Below are 22,237 nucleotides of genomic sequence, written 5' to 3' on the forward strand. Positions count from 1 at the left end.
GAACTCCAAATAATAGTTTTTAAACGACTTTTTTTAACAAACGATAAACTTATTTAGCCGATCTTTACGAATTAGGACCGAATTTTTTTTATTTGAAAACATTTGACAACAGTTTTTGGTAATTAACCTTAAACAAATGTTGGCCTCTAACTTAATGTTTTAAATTTCTTGGGAAAAACACAATTTTTTAGCAAAGAAAAATCCTTCTTGAAAAGTGTAAAAAATTAATAAAAATCCAGTTTCCTTATGTTTGTTTCCATTCAATTCTTAGACCAGTCAACCGACTATTCTGAAAGTTAGTATTTACTCGTATATGGTGTTTGGCTCAAGTTAAGAGATATGAAGGTTTATATTTCGAGCAATTTTTATCAATTTACAATAAAATGATTACTTATGTGATGTGTCGATTTTTGTTATTAATTAGAGTCTCATACGATCGTGCCTGTTTTTATAATTAACGGGAAAATAAGGAAGTATTAAAGAGGAGATACCGGTGCTTATTGGTCCTTAAGTTGTGAACATCAATGAGTTCTTCTACATACAAACAGATGGCACCTTCAGTCAGTTGTATAGAATACTATAGGACCATCTTACAAAGACTAAAAAAGTAAAATAGTAACAAATTTTAAAAATAAAGCTTTCGTTACACTTGCAACATTATGGCTGCAACACTGATGCAGCAAGAGGAGCTTCACTATAATATTCATCCGATTTCCTATAATCTGCATTTTTAAAGAGGTTAGCATTTGTTATCTTCTCTCTATCCAACCAGTGTGATTCATTTATTTTGCATCTTTGTCTGCAGACTTCGAAGTGCAGATACACACATGCAAATTTACTATAAGTGGTTCTAAGGCTCTACTCACATGAGCATGACCAACGAATGAACGAATATTCGTCGATTTTGACATTTCTTTCACATGAGAGTTCCGATTTCTCTTCTGACAATTTCTGACAATTGTTTTTTTTTTGTGTTTATCATTATTGTTTTTTGTTTGAAAACAAACATATTTGTTTAAAAAAAAAAGTTATTGGTGTCCTTGTTAATAAACAAAATAAGAAAAAGATTTCATGTGCATCCATTTAATGCAAATCGGAAAATTGAAAGAAAATATGTTTCCTTAATAAGACTGCTGGAAAAATATCCAGAAAAGTTCTTTACATATTTTAGGATGTCAAAAGAAAGGTAGAGAACAAGTTGGTTGCGAAACTTACTAGCTTTAGAAACGACATTGGGGCGACTTTCCATTACAGCAGCACGAATTTCCTTCTGATTTTTTTTGTACAGTTAGGTAGGAGTCTCAATAGAACATGTTTTAAATATTAGGGCGAGGAAACAACTTTAAGTCATAAAAAAAAATATTTTCTTTTTCGGACTTAACCCTACTTTTTTTGTATTGCATTTTTTGAGCCTAAAACAAGTTTTTTTTAATTGATAGCACGGCGTACTAACAGCTAGGTATGTAAGGGGGGGCATGCTGCCCCCCTGCAACCCCCCTGCTTGGGGTCACTATAGGATTTGGGGTGGGTGCGAGTTTGGGTATATGCAAAGTACTTTTCCATTTGAGCACTAAAATAAAAGAACTTACCAAGAAAAAAAAAACAAGTATGGCAACACTGAACAAAAAACAGGGAAGAAATGTCAAAATCAACCATTTTTGAGTGTTTTGTATGGAAAAAAGTGAACTTTAAAAATTAATTAAAAATAGAAATAAATTTATCCTCGCTCTAAAATTGCTATAGTTATTGTTTATTTGCACATATCTATCGAATAAAAAAAACCGCGAGTCGAAATTCGTGCTGCGGTAATGGAAAGTTGAGCCACGACATTATAAGCCAAAAACCATTAACCACTGAAACCAAAACCAGAATGATTTTTTTAAGTTAAGATTATTTTATTCGTTGCGAGTGTGGATAATGTGGAACCGAAGCGGGACAGTTCACCACCGCCGGTTTACCTCCGCCGGTTTACCTCTGCCAGTTTACTACCGTCGGTTTACCTCTGCCAGTTTACCACTGGACAGTTTACCACCGCCGGTTTACCTCTAGACGGTTTACCTTCAGACAGGTAAGGTAGTTTATTATTTTCAAAACTACCTTCTAATTGAAAAATTTTGACATTTAGTTTTGTGTTCTTCTTTATTTTCATTTTTTATGAAATGAATTATGACACTTCCACAACGTTTTTTTTTATAAAGAAAAATATTCATTTGATATTTAAGTAAGTTTTTTTTTTTTTTGTAAGGAGAGTCCTCTATCCTCTATAAAAGTAAGTATATTTCAGTCCAGTAGGTTTAGTAAAAATTGTTTAAAATAAATAAACTCTCTGCCGAGTGGCACTAAAATATAAAACGCCAAAAGGCAGTAAGATTGGGCCTTGCATCACCAAAGAAGCACCCTGTGAGCAACATAAGACACATTTCAAACTACTTTACCTGCTCTGGAGGTAAACCGTCCAGAGGTAAACCGGCGGTGGTAAACTGTCCAGAGGTAAACTGGCTGAGGTAAACCGGTGGAGGTAAACTGGCAGAGGTAAACTGGCGGTGGTAAACTGGCAGAGGTAAACCGGCGGAGGTAAACAGTCATGTACCGATGTCGAACACGAATAAAGTTTGATAGTTCGTATCAACTACATTTTTTTCGCGACGAATAAATTTGTTTTCTTAAATTTATTAATATATGATATTGAGAAGTAAAAGTATGCATCACAAATCAAATAGAAACTATATTGCTATCGTTTTGATAAGAATTTGTGTGGAAATATGTCTTCAAACGTATATAAACTCATATTTTGTAATTCATTCGTCGTTCGTTGGTCGCGCTCATGTGAATACTGCTTAAAAAAAACATTGAAAAAGGAAATACATATCCCGACAAATCCCGAGGGAAGGCGCAGTAGAGGAAGACCGTGACTCAGGTGGGTGAAGACCTCAACCAACTAGGTGTGCGAAACTGGAGACAGCTAGCAAGGGACGGAGCTGGCCAGGTCCGCCCGGACTGTAGAGCCACCTTAAGTAATTAAGTAAGTATACTGCGATAAACCTTTGGTGGAAACATAGCAAAACTTAATTATCTTTTCTATTGCTTTCTCTTTCATCAGAAGCCCAGTTAGTCCATTTTCATTAACAAAACTAAATAATATCAACAGTAACAGATTGATTTGTTCCCCAATGCAAAACACATGATTCCAAATGCACAACTACTCAACGAACACAGCCATCGAGATACAAATACAATATATGTAAATCGTACCAACATTTGAGAACGAAATCACATAAGATCCATTCGAGATTCGTATAAATGACGAAATGATGAAAACCCGTTCATAGTAAGATTCTACTTTAACTTGTATCGGTAGTAACCATACCGCGGATATTGTTTTTGTCATTCGTGTAAAATCCTACTATACTATTGATACATTTTTTAAAAGAACATCGGTATTGAAAAAGAAAACCTATAAAAAATACGGGGCTCAACTTTCCATTACCGCAGCACGAATTTCGACTCGCTGTTTTTTTTATTCGATAGATATGTGCAAATAAATAATAACTATAGCAATTTTAGAGCGAGGAAACATTTATTTATATTTTTAATTAATTTTTAAAGTTTACTTTTTTCCATACAAAACACTCAAAAATGGTTGATTTTGACATTTCTTCCTTGTTTTTTGTTCAGTGTTGCCATACTTCTTTTTTTTTCTTGATAATTTCTTTTGTTTTAGTGCTCAAATGGGAAAGTACTTTGCATATACCCAAACTCGCACCCACCCCAAATCCTATAGTGACCCCAAGCAGGGGGGTTGCAGGGGGGCAGCATGCCCCCCCTAAGATACCTAGCTGTTAGTACGCCGTGCTATCAATTAAAAAAAACTTGTTTTAGGCTCAAAAAATGCAATACAAAAAAAGTAGGGTTAAGTCCGAAAAAGAAAATATTTTTTTTTATGACTTAAAGTTGTTTCCTCGCCCTAATATTCTATTGAGACCCCTACCTAACTGTACAAAAAAAATCAGAAAGAAATTCGTGCTGCGGGAATAGAAAGTCGCCCCAAATACGGTTGCTAATTTTTGCAAATTGAATCAAAACATCAAAATTCATCTTGAGATATTAAATGACAGCAACTTTGTATATAAAATACATAATAGCATCAAAGTGGCGTTGTTTGAAGTTTAATATACAAGTTAAAAAAAATGCAATAGGTAATTCCGCCGGAGCCACTAGGTGCCACCCCGTAAAAAAAGATAGTGCTATAGGTTTTTTATATATCCGTTATAGTGTTTTGAATGCTAGACACTACTATTCGATCACACCCATCGAGACTCAGACCGTCCACGAAACAAATACCTCGAAATTATCTTTTAATGTTTGCATAAAACTCAAATCTCTATCCACTGTAGTTTTTCACATCACTTTTAATATGCAGTGATTTAACGTCAGATTTATTTTGTTATTCTTATAAATATTTACTATTGACATACATACGTATATGATATAAATAGAACTGACGCTGTTTTCGTAAACAAAACGTAATTTATTTCTACGTGCGAACGGGGTCCTACGAATTATGAAAAACTTGGCATCACTTACTCATTGACATTGACGTTGACGCTTGGTCTTCGTTGCATTTGAACGCCAACCATCGCCCTAAACTTTTCAAAATGTGTCGTCTCTTCAAATGAACTAACGGAATTCTTGTCTTGTTTCTTGTGTAAAATAAATAACGGAAACAATTGTTCATATAATTTTGCTCATAATATTATTTATATTTTGATTTCAAAAGATTATTCATTGTAATTGTATCAATAAAAATTGTGGCAAACAATTATTTCCATCAACCAAATAATTAATCCATGAATTTGCATCACAATGTAAGTTTCTAGTGCAAGATTTTATGCATCGCTTTGCTTGTGTATTGTGTTGTGTTTTATTTTTGTTGAGACAATTTAAACATTTTCTGTGTATTCTAATCAATTCAACTTTTATTACTACACAATAAGAATAACATCGTAAGTTTGTGTTCTTTATTTATAAAAACCAAGTTAAAATTTTGTCTTGCTTAATTTGTTGTTAAAGCGGTTGCTGTCGCTGTTGTTTATGATTTATACAAGTCTTGATAGTTTCGCTTGATTGTGTCGCGAGATGTTTTTAAATTACAACTAATTACTTATTGGAATAATAATATATATGTACAGGAATTTAGAAGCGGATTCCTCCAGCACCAGGAAAATTAACTTTTCACCGCCTCGGAAGAAGAAGAAGCAGTCTAAAATGGTGTAAGTAAACAATTCTAACTTAAATGTAAACGCTGTAAATAGAAATCTTTCTTAAATTAAATAGGAATCTTTGAAATGTGCGTAATATTCTCAATAAATATATCCTTCAAATTACATAGGATGAATATAAGAAGTAACACAATTGCAACCAAATTAGTTGAGCTTTTTTCTCCACGACAGTCATGACGCTGTGCTGTGTGTCAATTATACGGTGTACAGATTGAGAGGCAAGTGATAGGTTCTGGTTGCACGTTTGGCTGCTACCAGCACTATTACCGTATCCCATTTCTTTCTCGCTTTTTCTATCTTAGGCAAGCCATGATTGTGGCTGTTGTGAACCGGTTGGTCCTTGGATGGGAGTCCTGTTCGTATAATTAGTTTTGTCAGAAAAATTCCCTTCGTCTTATCCCTTAGTTGGATAGTGGAAGAGTTTCCGATGGTTGGTTCATGATCTTTGTCAGCAATTAGTTTTCTCAACTGGAGACCAGCTGTAGACAGCGTCCTGCCAAGGGCCTCCTTTGGGAGAGGTTTCGGTCAGTTCTCAGCGGGTGGCCGGATAGTTTCCAAGCATTCCATTTCAATGGGGACAGTTCCACTTCTGTCACACCGTCCCAGTTCGACTTATACAAACTTTTTACCGTTCTCTTATAGGTAGTTTAGGATCGTGCTTCGTCTGAATGTTTTTAATAAACCTTAATTGCTTCGATGCAAGCCTCCTCTCAAAAGAAAAGAGTTGTAGTAAGAGATTTTCTCGTATTGGTCTATTTTCTTTCTTTAGATAATTTGTTAACTCTTGGATTCTAAAAATGTTAGATCTGTAACTAAAAAAAAGAGAAGGAAAAGAAAAAGATATTTAATATTTTTTAAGAGTATTCAGATGAAGTAATGGTTCGTCACCGGCGACTTCGCCTCCCGAGCCGAGTAACCAATGCTGCGTAGTCCCGGATGCAAACGTAATACCTCTCACCACGGCATGGAGGGAACCCGTCGAGGAGGGAAGGCTAAAACTCTTAGTTACAGAGACATACTTTGTACATGTCTATGTACACTTGTATACTTAAACAGATCAACAAACCAATGAAAGATGGCAAAGCTTCGAAACGTGTGCTACAGCCAAGAAACTGTGGTCCAAGTTCGGAAAATAGATTCTGTTCAATTATGCATCTATACAAAATATCTAAGATTAATTGTGAGCATATAAGCATAGATACCATAAAAAGAAATTGCGGCTTACCATGAACAACATGTGCAAAGGCTACAATTACGAGGAAAAGCATTAAGATACAGCCCACTTCTTATGCCATTGTATAGCCCAATGCTACACTAGAAACAATCTTAAGTAGACACTACTTCAATAGTCTTGAAGAACGGGTAGGTATTTCAGGAGAATCGCCTATTAGGCCTTATAAAAGGTTTAGATTTTTATATTTTATTTTCAGAAAAGTTTAGTACTTCAAAGCATCACAATGGATCTAAGTCTGGCGATAACGTCATCAATCGCCAGCCCATTTACCTATCCCAACCTTATTGGTTGGACTTGATAAAAAGTAAAAATACAATTATGATTACGCAAGCAGTCATGGAGCCCTAAAATTATGTAATTGATTTTAGAGTTTTTCTTCAGTCAGTATCTGAGAAAGATACCTACTCCTATATACTGTAGATGTAGCGGATTGCAGGTACTTTAATACCCGGTCGCTTACATTTTAGATTCTCCTATTAATTAATCACGGCAAATCCGTCACTGGTCCTTAATTCCCTGACTTAAGGTGGCGCTACAGTCTTCTGCACCTATCTCCGCCCTTTTTCGGTCCCTGGCTAGAAGTCTCGTCGCTGCATCATTTCCTCCATTAGCTGTCTATACATACGGAACCGTCGATACCAGGTTTCTGCATTTTATAGCAAGACAGAATTCGTTTGTTGCTCGAGAGAGGGCTTCACCACTCAATTGATTTTTAAGCCCAAAAAACAGCGTACAGCAAGAGTAATTCATCGTTTGATTTCAGCGCTGATTCAGGTAGACAAAGTCCTTAACTAGTACCTCAAAGTTACAATTGTCGTTGATGATGCCGTTGTGATCGAGATGTTGCCGTCAGTGTTGTAGGCCTTTTTTTGATGACTTATTTTTGACTTTACGAGCCGCTAAACTTTTCATTATCATCCCGTAAAAATGGACAAGTATGTCAGCGATATGCCAAAACCGGACAAGGCTCTAAACAGGTCGATCCTAGACATGCTGGCATTTGCGGTATATTTTACGGATAAACCAGATTATCTCCAGCTTGTTTTAAAAGATCGTCATCTTCTTTAGGGGCTTTTTTAGATTTCAGCTTAAATATAACAATTTTTTCTTAGCGCAAATGGTAGTTCTTTTCTTATCTCTGTCTTATCTGTCTCAATCGCGAGAGACAGTCACATTATGGTAGAATATTTTGGATATGCGCTTTATTGCAGGAGTGCAGATGACACCCATTCTGAGCTGAAAGTAGAAACGTAATCCTCGCAAGATATTTCTTCTATGACCTTAGTGACATTTCGGTTTGATCAATCAGGTTCTTTCAATTATTTCATCAGCGAATACCAGTCCCAAGCTGAATCTGAATCTGATTTTTAAGTAAATGAGTAACCTCAAGACGTCAGTGCTTGGTGAGGTAGCCTTTGTTCATAAAAACCGCTAAACTTATCATAGAATCAATTAATTTTTTACAAGTTTCCACAGGTTTTGGGACCATTTTTCTTCTTGCACGATATTCTACTTTTCAAATCTTTCCAAATATTTTAAATGGTGTTAAAATCTGGCAATTGTGGAGGCTATTGTAAAACTGACACATTATTTTGTTCAAATCTTTAGCAGTGTGTTGGGGTCATTGCTCCGCTGCACAGTGGTCCATTCATAGTCATTTCTGGAAACCCCACTTCGAAAAATGTTGTAATCCTTTTGACGAGCTTCTAAGACATCTTCCGAAAACTGTTCGATAGCCATTGGCAACCTGTCTATTATGTCAGCTTTGCGAACACTTGTGAGCTTATAATAATAGATATATTTTGATTTTGAAACAATCGAAAAACGTTTAACCAACTCCGTCTCCAAGTCCATAATTCGAGCGGTTTTTGCTAGATCTTTGAAAAATGTTAGGGCTGTGTTGCTGTCAGCGGTGTTTCATCTACCTTGTTTAGAAAATCAACTAAAATTCCCAGCTCAGTTCTTATTGCGCCCTGCAAAATTTCTTTCTTTTGTTTAACCGCCAATTTTCCTTCTAACCCTCTGGCCTGCCAGTTTTTGTTTTCAATTTTGTACGATATATGTAAAAGAGCTTCCATAAATCGTATTTGCACGTGAAGGTCTTCTTCTTTAGGATCTTTAGGCTAAGCTTTGCATATATAGCAAACTGAGCATTGCATCAACCATCCTTTAAAAAAAAAAGAATGTACAAAAACCGTTTTATCATTAAAAATTATGCTTGAAGTTTCAAGGTTGTTAATTTCATACATTCGGTTGAACTCTCTTTTTAATTTCAATATTTTCTTTTTCAAACTCGGACAAGATGTTCTTAACTTAGTCCAAATTACGATCGTTATTAGTTCTTTTTTTTTAAATTCTAAGGGAACTATGCACGTTACTACGTTAGCACTATATCGGTAGCACTCGCTTCTGGATTTACTAAAAAGTTTTGTTTATATCGCGGGTGCCCTCCATGTCCATCTGATCCCCATTTCCAAGAACACACGAAGGAATCGCCACTGGAATACGATGGAAAGGAATTTCGAACACTTTCTTAAGCCATGATTTTTCAGATTTTAAAAACTGTTCTGGAGACTTCTTTTTAATTTTTTTTTTAAGAGTTGGTTTTCTTCGAGGTCAGAGATGGATATTCTTGAAATTGCGCAATGTTTTAAAGGCAATATTCAAATCTTTCAATGACAGACATTTTGAGATTTAACGCCACATTACTTTTTTTCACAAAGGTTTCAACACGTGGTAATTCTCACTAAAAACTCACTTTTTTTGTTTAAATAACTTGCTTAATTTTGAATTACTTACCTGTACTAGATTCTGACAGCTTGTCTTCAACTAATTCCAAAACTTTTATTTCAGTAAATTTACTCGTAAAAGCTTTCCAACACTTGAAAGGTAAATTCGCATGTGATGGAAATTTAAATGCATTGCATTGAAAAACAATTATCGTTCCTTACTATTTGTGCAATAAGTTTAATGATTATCGGCTTTTTGTTTGCTTAATATCCTAAAAGAACTCTTACAAAATGCCTTAGACTAATACTTTGGGCTGATCGGTGTGGACTGGGTGTTAACCCACACAAAACCGATCTGGTCTTATTTTCGAGGAGATACAAAATTCCATTTGTCAACCCTCCTTATATTAAAGGAATCCAATTAAAATTCTCAGACGAGGCTAAATACCTAGGTCTTGTCTTAGACAAAAAACTAAATTGGAAACGCAACGTACAGGAAAGAGTCAAAAAAGCTACTGTAGCTCTCTTTTCTTGCAATAAAGCTATTGGTAATAAATGGGGTTTACAGCCCAGAATCACGCATTGGCTATACACATCGGTAATCAGACCGATTTTAACGTACGGTGTGGCAGTATGGTGGACTGCTTTAGAGAAAGGTATAAACAGGGATAAGTTAAATGAAGTCCAACGTTCAGCCTGCCTGTGTATAAGCGGATCGCTTCGCACGACCCCGTCTGCAGCACTGGACACCTTGCTCTACCTTACACCTCTTGACATATTTAGCAAACAAATAGCTGCAAGCTCGGCTATTCGCCTCAATGCTTCGTCGCAGTGGACTAACAACAACATTGGCCACTCCGTAATTCTAAGGTACTTAGAATCAATTCCAAAACACACAGACTACACCATCCCCCAACTACAATTCGACAGAAACTTCCAGATTTCTATACCTACCAGATCTTTTTGGGAGGATAGGACATTCTTAGAGGATGAGTCAATCCACTTTTACACAGATGGCTCAAAAACCAAAGAAGGGGTTGGTGGTGGTGTGTACTCTGAACGACTGAAATTAAGTCTCTCATTCCGCCTTCCCAATCATTATAGCGTGTTCCAGGCGGAACTTTTGGCGATTAAGGAAGTCTTGTCTTGGCTCAAAGAAAACGTGATATCAACATCTGATATCCGTATTTTCTCCGACAGCCAGGCCGCTATCAAATCTCTGGACTCTGTCTCTACAAACTCTATAACAGTCCATAACTGTCGAGCATCTCTAATGGAGATGGCGCAACAGTTTAATATTCACCTTTGCTGGGTGCCGGGCCATAGAGACATTCCAGGTAACTGTAAGACAGATGAACTCGCCATGAACGGTAGAGTACAGCCCATCCTACCGCGTTTGGCATGTACTGGCATACCAATCGCTACTTTTAAACTGTTGCCAGGGGGGACAACATCACCACGTGTCAAGTCACAAACAAAATCTGGTCAACACTGGATTTAAAACGTTCAAGGTGCTTGCTCTCTCTAAGTAGATCGCATATAAGCTCGATAATAGGTGTCATAACAGGACACTGTCTGATAGGAAAGCACGCCACGAGACTAGGCGTATTCTCAAATGACTTTTGCAGAAGCTGTATGGACGAGGAAGAGGAAGAAACAGTTCTTCATCTTCTCTGCAAATGCCCTGCTCTGGCTCGAAAACGCAAGAATTGCCTAGGGGAATTGCTCGTTAACGATCTAAAATCATATCAGCATAATCAGCCTCTCACGTTTCGTAAGGGACTCAAACTGGTTCCATTGATCTTAGGAGGATGCCTCAAGATTCATGTGGTATCACAATGGGCCATTAAACTGACCTAAGTGTGTCCGTTTCCATTTTTGACAGCCACAATAACCTAACCTAACCTTAGCTGTGTTTTGGGGTCATTACTCCTCTGGCGCTGGGGTAAATTATCTTTTGCAATTGAAAACATAAAGTTTTCTCATATTTGGAGGTACGTTTATTTGGTCATAATATTTTTGATTCAATGGAAAAGGCCTTCTACATTATAAGAAAAACACCCACAAATTTCTATATTACCGTCAACATACTTTACCGTATTTATGGTGTTTCTAAGATTGATTTCTTTATATTTTTCCTTCTAACATGTATCTGGCCATTACATCCAAAGAAATTTATTTTGGTTTCGTCGCTGTACAAAATATTTTTCCAGTTTCTTGGACTCAATGGTGTTTGGTTGAAGATTGCGAATTCAATGCGCTACCTTATTTTTCTTCTACTGAGGAATGGAACTTATCTAGCTTTTCCTCCTTGTATTTTTATTCTTGTAAACGTCGGTAAATCGTTCGGGAGCTAACTTCCAACGACAATTTTTTTTTCTCTAATTATTTTTCTGTCGAGACTAGGTGAGGTTTTCCTTGGACGTCCTCTTGTTCCGGCTGTTTTTTGTGTTTTATATTGGTCCTTTAATACTTAGATTAACCGTGTTGTTTCTATGGTACTGTTTTAGCAGTTTTGACCTTGTGGCAAAAGCGGAGATGGCCCTGTTTACCAATAATTCCTCAATATTAAGGAAATATGTTAGGCTTACAAGTTCAAACTATGTAAGACTTTAAATAATCTGTTTGAATTTCTAAGTCGATGAAAACAGTGTTCTTTACGTTCCTATGACCGAAAGAAGCCATATTTTATACGAAATACGCTTTTTTGCAGCAGTTTTTTTTTTGTAAGAGCAATGTCTCTAGGCCTGCATTTTTAGGAAATGAAACCACACTGATGTCGCTGGATGAAAGCGTATGGGGCTATTCATTTTTGTAGTATAGAAGAGAATATCTTCTAATCTGTACTTAACAATGTGTTACTTTATAATTGTGATACCTTTTTTATAATCTTCTAACATTTCGTCTTTATTCTTTCATACACACATTTTAATCTTATGAATTAAAACACTATTGTTGCAATTTTTTCTTCAAAGTTTTAGATTTATACAATAATAATTTTATCAATCCCTTAAAATAAATGCTGTAAAAAGCTCAAAAACCAATGTTTTTAATTAATTAATGAAAAATCAAACACCTTTAACTTTAATTAAATAATTGTTTTCAGTGATCCCAGAGAAAGCTTAGGGGAATTTGATTCCTCTATTTTTGATGCCAGTGATGGTCATAAATTGGTAGCTTTGATTCGAAGAAAAAAAGGCCTAAATGTCCAGACTCAAAAAATTTTCGATGATGTTCCATCGAATAGGCCAAGTTTAAATATTGAAATTCAAAGGCTTGACGAAGAGAAAGAAAATGAAACATTAAAACCACCAGAAACAATTCAACAAGAACCAAATCCTCCAGCTCCATCAAATGCAGCTGCTGAAATCAATAGCGAAGTTCCACCCACTGCCGAATTCGTTCCGAAATCTCCGAAAAGAACATCAATAAGAAGAACAATAACAAGTCCAATAAGTATGTTACAATTTGTGTAGCTTTTTATTTATTCATCTAATATTTTTTTTAATTTTCAGTAAAAATGAGTTCGACCACGTTGGGAAGACGGACATTGCTCAAAGAGTTCGAAAAGGCATTTGCAAATGAAAGTCGATTTGTAAGTACATAATTATGTATATTATTTGTATGTTAAGATTAGTTATTTATAATGTACAGTTGTGTTCATAAAAATAGCAGTGCTGGTCACATTTTATTAGATTGTCACTTATTTAAAGAACAAAAATTCTTTAAAAAAACTAACATGTTACTTGCATCTAACGGTCTTTCGTTTTCATATTAGAGACTTTTAGCTTGAAGTTATACTCTACTTTTCCCGGTGAAAAATAATATTTCAAACTCTCTGGATATAGAGTGTTCATAAAAGTAGCAGTGGTTTTGATTTTATAATTAAAAAGTAAATAAATATTTTACTATATAAAGTTTTAAGTATTTTTAACATACTAGCATATACAAAATTAATAAATATTAGCTCAAAAATAAACAATCAGACGGTCAAGACACTGCACCGAAGAAATTCGAAAACTTATTTAAAAACTGCGTTTGGAGAGAAAAACCTACCAAAATATTCAAGACATCCTAAGCTGTTCAGCAAAAATGGTCCGTAACGCCTTATAATAGCAAAATAAACTGAAAAGGCTAGGCCCAAAAAGGATTACTACTAAAAGAACTGACAGAAAAATTGTTCAGTTAGGAAAACATAACCCTTCCATAGTCTCTAGGAAAATAAGAAATAGACTTAACTGTCTGTTAACGCTGTCACCATACGAAGACGTCTTTTATATGCGAAGTTACCAGCCCAAAGTCAACGCAAGGTGCCATTCTTGACGAAACGAACGATGAAAGCAAAGTCGTCCTTTTTGGGTCCAAGGGTCGTCGGGAATATTGTGACAAGACCCTAAAATGCAGCAATCGATCCACGGTACACTATAAAAACAGTGAAGCATGGTGATTGAAAAACTATGATATGGGCTTGCTTTTCATATCATTTATCCTATCGGGGGTATAAGGGATACAACCGACTATGTGAAAATTCTCGAGGAGGTTATGTTACCATATGCTGAAGAGGAAATGCCGTTGGTTTGGGTATACAAACAAGACTATGACCCAAAGCATACGTCAAAAAATGCAAAATCATGGTTTGCGCAGAAGAAGTTATCCCTTATGGAGTGGCCCGCTCAATTCCCCAACCTTAACACCATCGAAAATTTGTGGGGGGATGTTAAGAACGCAGTTCATAGAGAAAAACCCAAGAATTCAAAAGAATTGTGGGAAGCAGTGCGTGATTCGTGGAACGTAATACCAGTCGAGAGGTGTCAGGTTTTAGTGGACTCGATGCCACGTAGATGCGAAGCAGTCATAAAAAATAATGGTTATGCAACAAAGTACTAATTGTAACTAACATTATTTTTATACTTTCATATAACTTTTTACAGTTTTTCTTACTTCTTACGTAATAGATCCAGTACTGTGTCATGCACTTTAACAAACAGTTTTTATTGTGACAAAGCTAACGGTAAAAAATCTATATATTATGAGTAAAATATTTTAGTTTGTTATTAGACGTTGATATTGAAGGCCTTTTTGTTTTATTTGGAGAGCACTGCTATTTTTATGAACACAACTGTATATAAGGATGTTGAAAAAGAGCTTAAGTTGAGTTGAATAATTTATGCTATATCTTAAGATAACGCGCTCATCAAACTTAGTCTTCAATAAATCGGTTGTAAGGTTTGCTTTGTTGATTCTGACACTATCCTGTTAAAGCCACGTGTCATCCAAGGTCATATTGAGTTAAAAATAATTGTTAGTCATAGCACGATAACGATTCTCATTCATAGTCATGCAAACTGCATCCTAAAACAAATGTGTTTCACCCTACTTATAGCGCATGTTTAGCTTATTGACGAACCCACTTAGCCAAAAATGCGTGAAATAAATTGACAATGTAATTGAGGTGGAGCAAGTACCGTTTTCAGATCACATGCCAATTGTCATACACTATAACAGTGGACGAACTGGAAATGAGGAAAGCGTGAGCCTAAAATTGATGCCAAAGCTACATTGGAAACAGTCAACATCAAATACATACAGAAAACGTTTAGATATGTATCTGGCGACAAATGAAAACATAAATTTGAACGCTACCGAAGATTGCATTAAAAAAGCAGCTGCAAGGCAGAATAAGTATGACAGAAGAGGAATATTTAAACAGCCATGGTTTGATACTAGGTATATATTGGCAAGGAAAACAGCATATATTTGGCTTAATAACTATAGGCGAGATAACTTTGAATCTTCTAAACAGAAATACCTTCAACTAAATCGGAAATTCAAATCGTTTTGTAAAGAGAAGAAAGTAACTCACTATAAAAACGAAGCGAAAAGCTTAGCATTATGTAAAAGTACGAGAGATTTTTTGCAAAAAGCTCAAACAATAAACGGGAAGGTACATGTTATCAATAGACACCTGAATTGTGAGACGTTAAGAGTACATTTTAATGAACTGCTCAATCATTTGCCTACCACTGATGATATTGTGCAATTTGCTCAACCAGCCTTTAGCAATGAAATATTGGAATCAGCAATCGAGAAGGATGATAGAATACCTTCCGAATTCTATAAATATGGATCGGACATGTTGATAAACCGATTAACGGACATGTATAATATAATCATGGATACTGGAGTTATACCGAAAGAATTCAAGGAAGCACTTATTTTTCCCATCCACAAAAAAGGCAATACACTAGGCCCTGCAAATTATAGAGGGATATCCTTCTTGAATGCATTCTACAAAATATTCACTTCAGTTTTGCATAGTAGACTTAGATTGTAGATTGATTCATACAAACTGTTGAAAGAATTTCAAGCAGGTTTCAGACAAGAGTATTCTACTGTTGACAACATTTTTGTACTTCGAAGTGTCGCTGACTTCTTTTTGGACAGAAATAAGAAGCTATATGTCTTTTTTGTCGATTTCAAAGCAGCTTTCGACACGATAGACCGTAATGCACTGATGTACAAGATGTACAGATTGGGAATCACATAAAAATTCGGACTTGTACTGCAGAACCTGTATCTAGAAACAAAAGCAGCAGTGTGGGATGGCGAACATATTTCTCAGTGGTTTGAAACGAAGACAGGTGTAAGGCAAGGTTGCATTTTAAGTCCAAGTTTATTTGCACTTTTTATCGACGATATCACCGATTATTTGCCGGGAGGAGTAGAATATGCTCTCATCAAGGCTCTCCTTTTCGCAGATGATTTAGTGTTGTTTGCTAATACACCAGAGTCACTACAACTTATGATAAATAAACTTGGTGTGTATTGCACAACTTGGAGACTAGTTGTTAATCTAGAGAAGTCGAAGGTGATGGTTTTTCGCAAAGGTGGAGGTAGAGCAAGCGGACAAGAACAGTGGTCATTCAACAATGAAAAAATAGAAGTAGTCAAGGAATACAATTATTTAGGGATTACTATGACCAAGAATAACAGTATGGAAAAACATCTAACCGAAAAACTACAAAAAGCCAAAACTGCAATAAATATTGCGTGGAAAAATGTTTTTAGTAATAAAAATGTAGCTCATAGCAGTAAATATAAAGTATTTGAAGCAGTAGCGGAATCAGCTTTAATTTATGCAGCCCAGGTTTGGGGTAGTAAGAAGTATGAGTCTGTTGAAAAACTGCTTCGTTTTTATATCAAAACGATATTTCGACTACCACCAAACTCTCCAAACTACATGCTCATGCTGGAAACGGGTATCTCTCCTCTATTTATTAAATCTCTGAAATTGAATATTGACTATATATGTAATGTCCTTGAGATGTCAGATGAACGTCTCCCAAAAAAAGCAGCACTTCACACAATACGAAGTAAATCAGGGTGGTTCAGAGATTGGTTGTAGCTAGCGGAAGAAGCAAATATAAATTTAGCACCAGATGAGTAACAAAGGTGGAAACCCGCTCTGTACCACTTGATTTCACAAGTAGACGAAAAATGTAGATTGGGATAAGCATTACAGGCAGAAGAATCCATCTATAGAATGTCATATAGCAAGCTGAACTACAACCTCAACCAAAGGAACTACTTCCGAGATGATTTACCAACGGAGCATATATCTTTGATATTTAGACTAAGAGGAGAACTTCTCAATCTAAATTACATACCTCATCGCGAAGACCTGCCTTTACTGTGCGAATTATGCAATATGGGTGAAAGAGAAAACATTTCTCATTTTATGGGTAGATGTCCTGTTCTACGAGAAACAAGAAGACATGTCTTTGGTAGTGACATCTTATCAGAAGAACGTATAACATATTATCTTAATGAAGTTGATGTTCCCTTATTATACAAATATTGTAAAATAACATTAAAGTATAGGAATAGAATTATAAATCAAAATTTTTAATTAAGTAATAATCAAACAAAGTTGTCAATCGGGCAGACGGCGAATAGCCATGCATTATTGTTGTAAAGTTGTATGTATTAATTAATTATTTGTAAATAAAATTACAACTTACTACTACTACTACATAATTGACAATGTAAGTTGGATGATTAGTAAAAGAAAAGAGCGTTCACAAATTAAATCCAAATTTAGGTAGGCATGCATTTTTACGTAATTTCGTAAATTTTACCAATTTTTAATTAAATTTAATCTCGTAGTTTAATTATTTTAGAATTTTATATTTTGACGAAGTGCAATTTTTATAATATAATGTTACCTTTATTATTAGCTTCCAGAAATATGTAGCACTCCAATATGTTCTGATATGCCAAACAAAGTTAATCAAGCAAATACAAACGATTTGTTGAAAAACACCCAAGGAGCTGAAAGGACAAGCCCAGAAGAAAATGTGGTTTGCTCACACATAACAATAAGTGATGAAGGCTCTCCAGCTGAACAATTACAAAATACATTGGAAAGTTGTAATGCTCACAAAAATACAATTAGGTCATTGTTAAACCAAAATCAACTACTCAATGACCTTTTAGATGGATCACAAAAAGAACCAAATGCAAATCTATTAAATGAGCGAGATGAATCTTCAAAAAAAAGTCCACGTCGAACTTACACAGTTGAATGTGACATTTCAAATGGAAAAATAACTTTGTCACCTTCTAAAGCTCGACAAAATAATGAAATAATCCCAAAGGTGCCTACAAAAAAACTAGTTTCAACTCCTGAACAGTTAAGGGTGTTCAAAAAATTAGGTCTAGTTTTAAATAGGGCAAGCCCAACTAAAAAGTGTCAGGAACCTACTCAAAAATCATCACGTATACCAATTCCATCTACCAGTGCTGCACCGATTGTTGTGAATCAAGAAACTACGACAGCAGAGTTTGCACCGATTGTTATGAATCAAGAAACAACGACAGCAGAGTTTGTCGAACATTTACAAAAAAAAGCAACTCCAAACTGTTCGATGATTGTTATACCAGTAAATCAGACTTTTAACCAAATCCCCGCAGATCACACAATCACAATTGCTAAGCCCAAAAATGCAACTTCGCCTGTACATGAAATAACTTCAACCATCTCAAGTCATAACACAATGCCAGCAGGCAGTCCTTTAAAACAAAAGAAGGAGCAAAGAACACTGACCCGTGTTGATAGCCCCTCAAACAATGTTATATCATCAACTACCATCTCAAATGATGAACGACCTAAAGAGTCAGAACATCGGTCTTCATCAACAACCACCTTGAATGATGAACGACTTAAACATCCAGAACACCCGACCTATACCTTAAAATGGGACGATATTATGACTGACGATGCCTCCAGTTCAGATAAAAGTGATAACCGGTCATGCCATAAGGAACGCAATTTACCAAGTGGTCTTCCACAAAATACTTCTAACATCGATACAAATATATCTCAGTTAGACGAAGGAAATAACAAAGAAATTGAGAGCTTTCAGAAACTTCCGCCACCTCCTGGATTTTGTGACGTAAGCGTACATTCAATTTTGGAACGCACAACTTCACAATCTCTTGACCAAGACCAAGACTTTGTAGATGAGCTTATTACAGACAGAATAGCCCTGGTACGTACATATAAAATATTATTATCTGCACAAAAAGAATAAATACTTAATGTTTGTTTTTATTTCTTTCTTTCTGACCGTAGTCACAGGATGCGTTTAAAAGACCCTCAGAAGTAATTGGCAAGAAAAAAAGACGGAAAACCAAAGCCATCGTAAGTAAAATAAAAAATAATTCTAATTACATTTAAAGTTAATAAATGTTTTTTTTTTATATTATTAATTTTTTATAGCCCAAAAATGTTAAAGAATATCTAGATGTAAATAAGAAGGTTGGCAAAAATCGTTATTTGAACATTTCAAAACGGAAACTTTATAGTAAAGGCAATTCCTTTGCAGAATCATCAGATGATTCTTCTTTAGAGAGAAAACGAGAGAAGGATAAATCAACCAGAAAATTTTCTAGATCTCTTTCCAGTAGAAGTGTTAAAAACACAGAAAGAGAAACATCAAAGAATGATGCTTCCAGTAGAGAGGGTCAGTTGGAGTCTACACCAACAAAAAGACACATCGCTTCTAGGCAAGTGGTCCCAAGAAACGAACTTAATATTAAAGGACGTCAACAAATCCGATCAAGACGGAGATCATCTCCAAGTTCATCAGATCTAGAAACGTCTGTTCCACAAACACCAAATCGTGCTAAAAACACAAGAAAAACAAATAAAAGTAAATCAAAAATAATTGATAAAGAAGCTAAACGTAATGAGGAACATCATATTCCCCTAAGAGAGCGGACAACTAGATCACAAATGCTAGAAAAAAGGTCTTTCGAGGTTGATAGTGAACAAACTTTAGTGTTAAAGCAACAATTCGAATCTTCATCAACAACGAGACACATCTCTTCTGAACAAGTTCTCCAACAAAACGAACGATCAAGGCGTAGACCGTTACCTAGTTTATCAGATCTAGAAACATCTTCTCCAAAAACTAGAAATCGTTCTAAAAATACCAGAAAAATAAATAAAAGTAGATCGAACATAATTGATAAAAAAGCTAAAAGTAGTAAATTAGAAAATCATATTCCCCTAAAAGAGCGTTCTACTAGATCATTGTTGCTAGAAAAAAAGTCAACCGAGGTTGATAGTGAGCAAACTTTAGCGTTACAGCAACAATTGGAATCTTCATCGACAACAAGACACATCTCTTCTAAGCAAGTTCCCCAAAGAAACGAACTTAATCTTAAAAAATTTAAAAATATTCCATCAAGGCGGAGCTCTTCTTCTAGTTCATCAGATCTAGAAACATCTAATCCAAATACTACAAATCGTTCTAAAAATACCAGAAAAACAAATAAAAGTAGGTCAACAATAATTGAGAAAGATGTTCAAAATAAAGGTGAGGATCACAATCTTACAGAAGAACGTGTCACTAGATCACTACACAGAAAGTCAACCGAGGGTGCTAGTGAGCCAACTTCAAATTTAAAGCCACAATTGGATTCCTCATCAACGCAAAAAAGACAAATCTCTTCTAGGCAAGTTCTTCCAAGGCGAACATCTTCTCCTAATTCATCAGATCACGAACAATCTACTACACAAACCAAAACTACTAGAAAAACAAATAAAAGTAGATTAAAATTAATTGATAAAACTGCTAAAAGTAAGAAAGAGGACCATCATATTACCCTAGAAGAACGTGTTACTAAATCACTATTGCTAGGCAGAAGGTCTTCCGACAGCGATAGTGAACAAACTTCAGTTTTAAACCAATGTAATATACTCTCGCCTAGTAGAAAAAGAAATTCGACCAATTCTTTCAGATCACTCTCACAGCCTAAGAAATCTAAGGTTCGGACATCTAGTTTTGAAAGAAGTTCCCAGAAAACCAAAGTCAATAACAAAGACGTGGAAGAGCACATTACAGTTTCATCATCGAAATCACAAGCTCAAGATATTAATCCAACCGAAACAATAAATCCTCCGGAACAAAGCAACAATCACGTAGTTGAAAGTAATCCAGAAAAGAATGCTCCAGCACCTGCGCCATCTAAAACCCGAACAAAAAAAGCATCAAAGAAAAATAAAGAACCATCATCACCGTTTCAAAATCCAAAGCATCCTAAAACCACATTGGCAATCAATGCGGAAAATCCTGATGGCGGTCTTGGTCCTCGTCGCTCAAAGCGAGAAAAAAAAATGCCAACAGCATATTGGGCTTGTTCGAATTCTAAGTATACACACGTGTATGATATATATACTATGTTAACCGAAGGAAAGGGAATGAAGCCTTACTTCCCCGAATTCCTTTCGAAGCCTAAATCAAAAGAGAAGGATACTACGAGCGCTGATGATAATTTAGTAGCAAATACTAATACAGTTGATTCAAGCTCGAAAAAAGAAAAAACTAATATTAAACAGCTATCGAAAAAACAAACAAACAAAAACATATCCAAACAGTCACAATCTACAACTGAACTACCCAGTACGAGTGGTACAAATGGTACGAATGCTTCCAGTGACTGCCCACCAATGCAAGACCAATTAGCTGAAGAAAGGCAATCGTCAACAGTTAAATCACCAGAAAAGACAAAATCTCGTATTGGGCCAAAATCAAAAATAAATCCTAAGGTTAAATTGAAAAAATCAAGTTCTTCCGAACAGGGTAATAGCAGCAATGTTCCAAGTTCAAAACCCAGTCGGATTAATAATAATCCATCAACAGATGCTACCGATGGTGACTGTCAAACTGATGATACCGAGTTTTCAAACCTTCAAACAAGGAGGCTTACAACTATAGCGGAGGATGCTCCAACACAAATCAACCACCAACGCAATAGCAGCACACTCATGCCACCACCGAAAACAAATTTAGTCAAAAAAGTGAACACAATCAGAAAGAATAACAGTTTTCATACGGAGCATGACGACTCTATAGCAGATGTCTCAGCAGTCCATGTAAATAATTTGTTTGATCAACTAAAAAATTCTAGCATGAACTGCAAAACGATGAACAGAAATCGACTGGCAATGAATTCTAGTGAGCAGGTTTCCCTAGATAGCCGTAGTAATAAAACAAAAAATCCTTCTAAATCAGGGGGCAAGCAAAAAAGGAATACATCTGTTCTTTTGCAACGTTTGAATCTGGAACAGGAAGGTTCATACTTCAATAGCGAAAGAAATTTTGATTCTGGATTTTCTTCCGATCAGATGGTAAGACTTTTTTATTTAATTTTTGTGTTAAGTGTTTTTGAAATCCAAAAAGTAGAATAGTCTTTCGTTTCTTTGAGTTATTTTGTATTGTTAAATGTAAAGTACTCCAAACAAATTAAACGCTGCTGTGCTTCATGGCTTCGTTTCCCTTATTTTTTATAAAATATCTCTTTTCTCTGAAACTTCTAACCCTTTAAATTGTTTCGCTGATGATAGTACCCTCAACTTTTATATATATATTTTTAGATTCATACGGCAGCGTATGATAAGCTTTAATCTTGACAGCGTTGTTCTCAAT

The 22,237-nt window shown here is 35.5% G+C and overlaps 1 protein-coding gene across 6 annotated transcripts in view; it reads left to right on the forward strand.

Moving 5' to 3' along the window:
* Nucleotides 1-4,640: 4,640 nt before the first annotated feature.
* The window catches only part of LOC129939673 (serine/arginine repetitive matrix protein 2-like), a 38,087-nt gene continuing 20,490 nt past the window's right edge, over nucleotides 4,641-22,237 (forward strand). For 2 of the 6 annotated variants that reach the window (XM_056047774.1, XM_056047779.1), the window contains exons 1-7: nucleotides 4,641-5,003; nucleotides 5,071-5,270; nucleotides 12,349-12,698; nucleotides 12,758-12,837; nucleotides 17,480-18,793; nucleotides 18,877-18,945; nucleotides 19,024-21,939. In XM_056047774.1, the coding sequence (XP_055903749.1) occupies nucleotides 5,182-5,270; nucleotides 12,349-12,698; nucleotides 12,758-12,837; nucleotides 17,480-18,793; nucleotides 18,877-18,945; nucleotides 19,024-21,939 (4,818 nt within the window). In that variant the 5' untranslated portion in view covers nucleotides 4,641-5,003; nucleotides 5,071-5,181. Of the gene's footprint in view, nucleotides 5,004-5,028; nucleotides 5,271-12,348; nucleotides 12,699-12,757; nucleotides 12,838-17,479; nucleotides 18,794-18,876; nucleotides 18,946-19,023; nucleotides 21,940-22,237 lie in introns of those variants that run through there. The other 4 variants (XM_056047777.1, XM_056047778.1, XM_056047776.1 and 1 more) reach the window with 4 other exon arrangements.

Source organism: Eupeodes corollae, chromosome 1, assembly GCF_945859685.1.
Source record: "Eupeodes corollae chromosome 1, idEupCoro1.1, whole genome shotgun sequence".
NCBI classification, from domain to species: domain Eukaryota; kingdom Metazoa; phylum Arthropoda; class Insecta; order Diptera; family Syrphidae; genus Eupeodes; species Eupeodes corollae.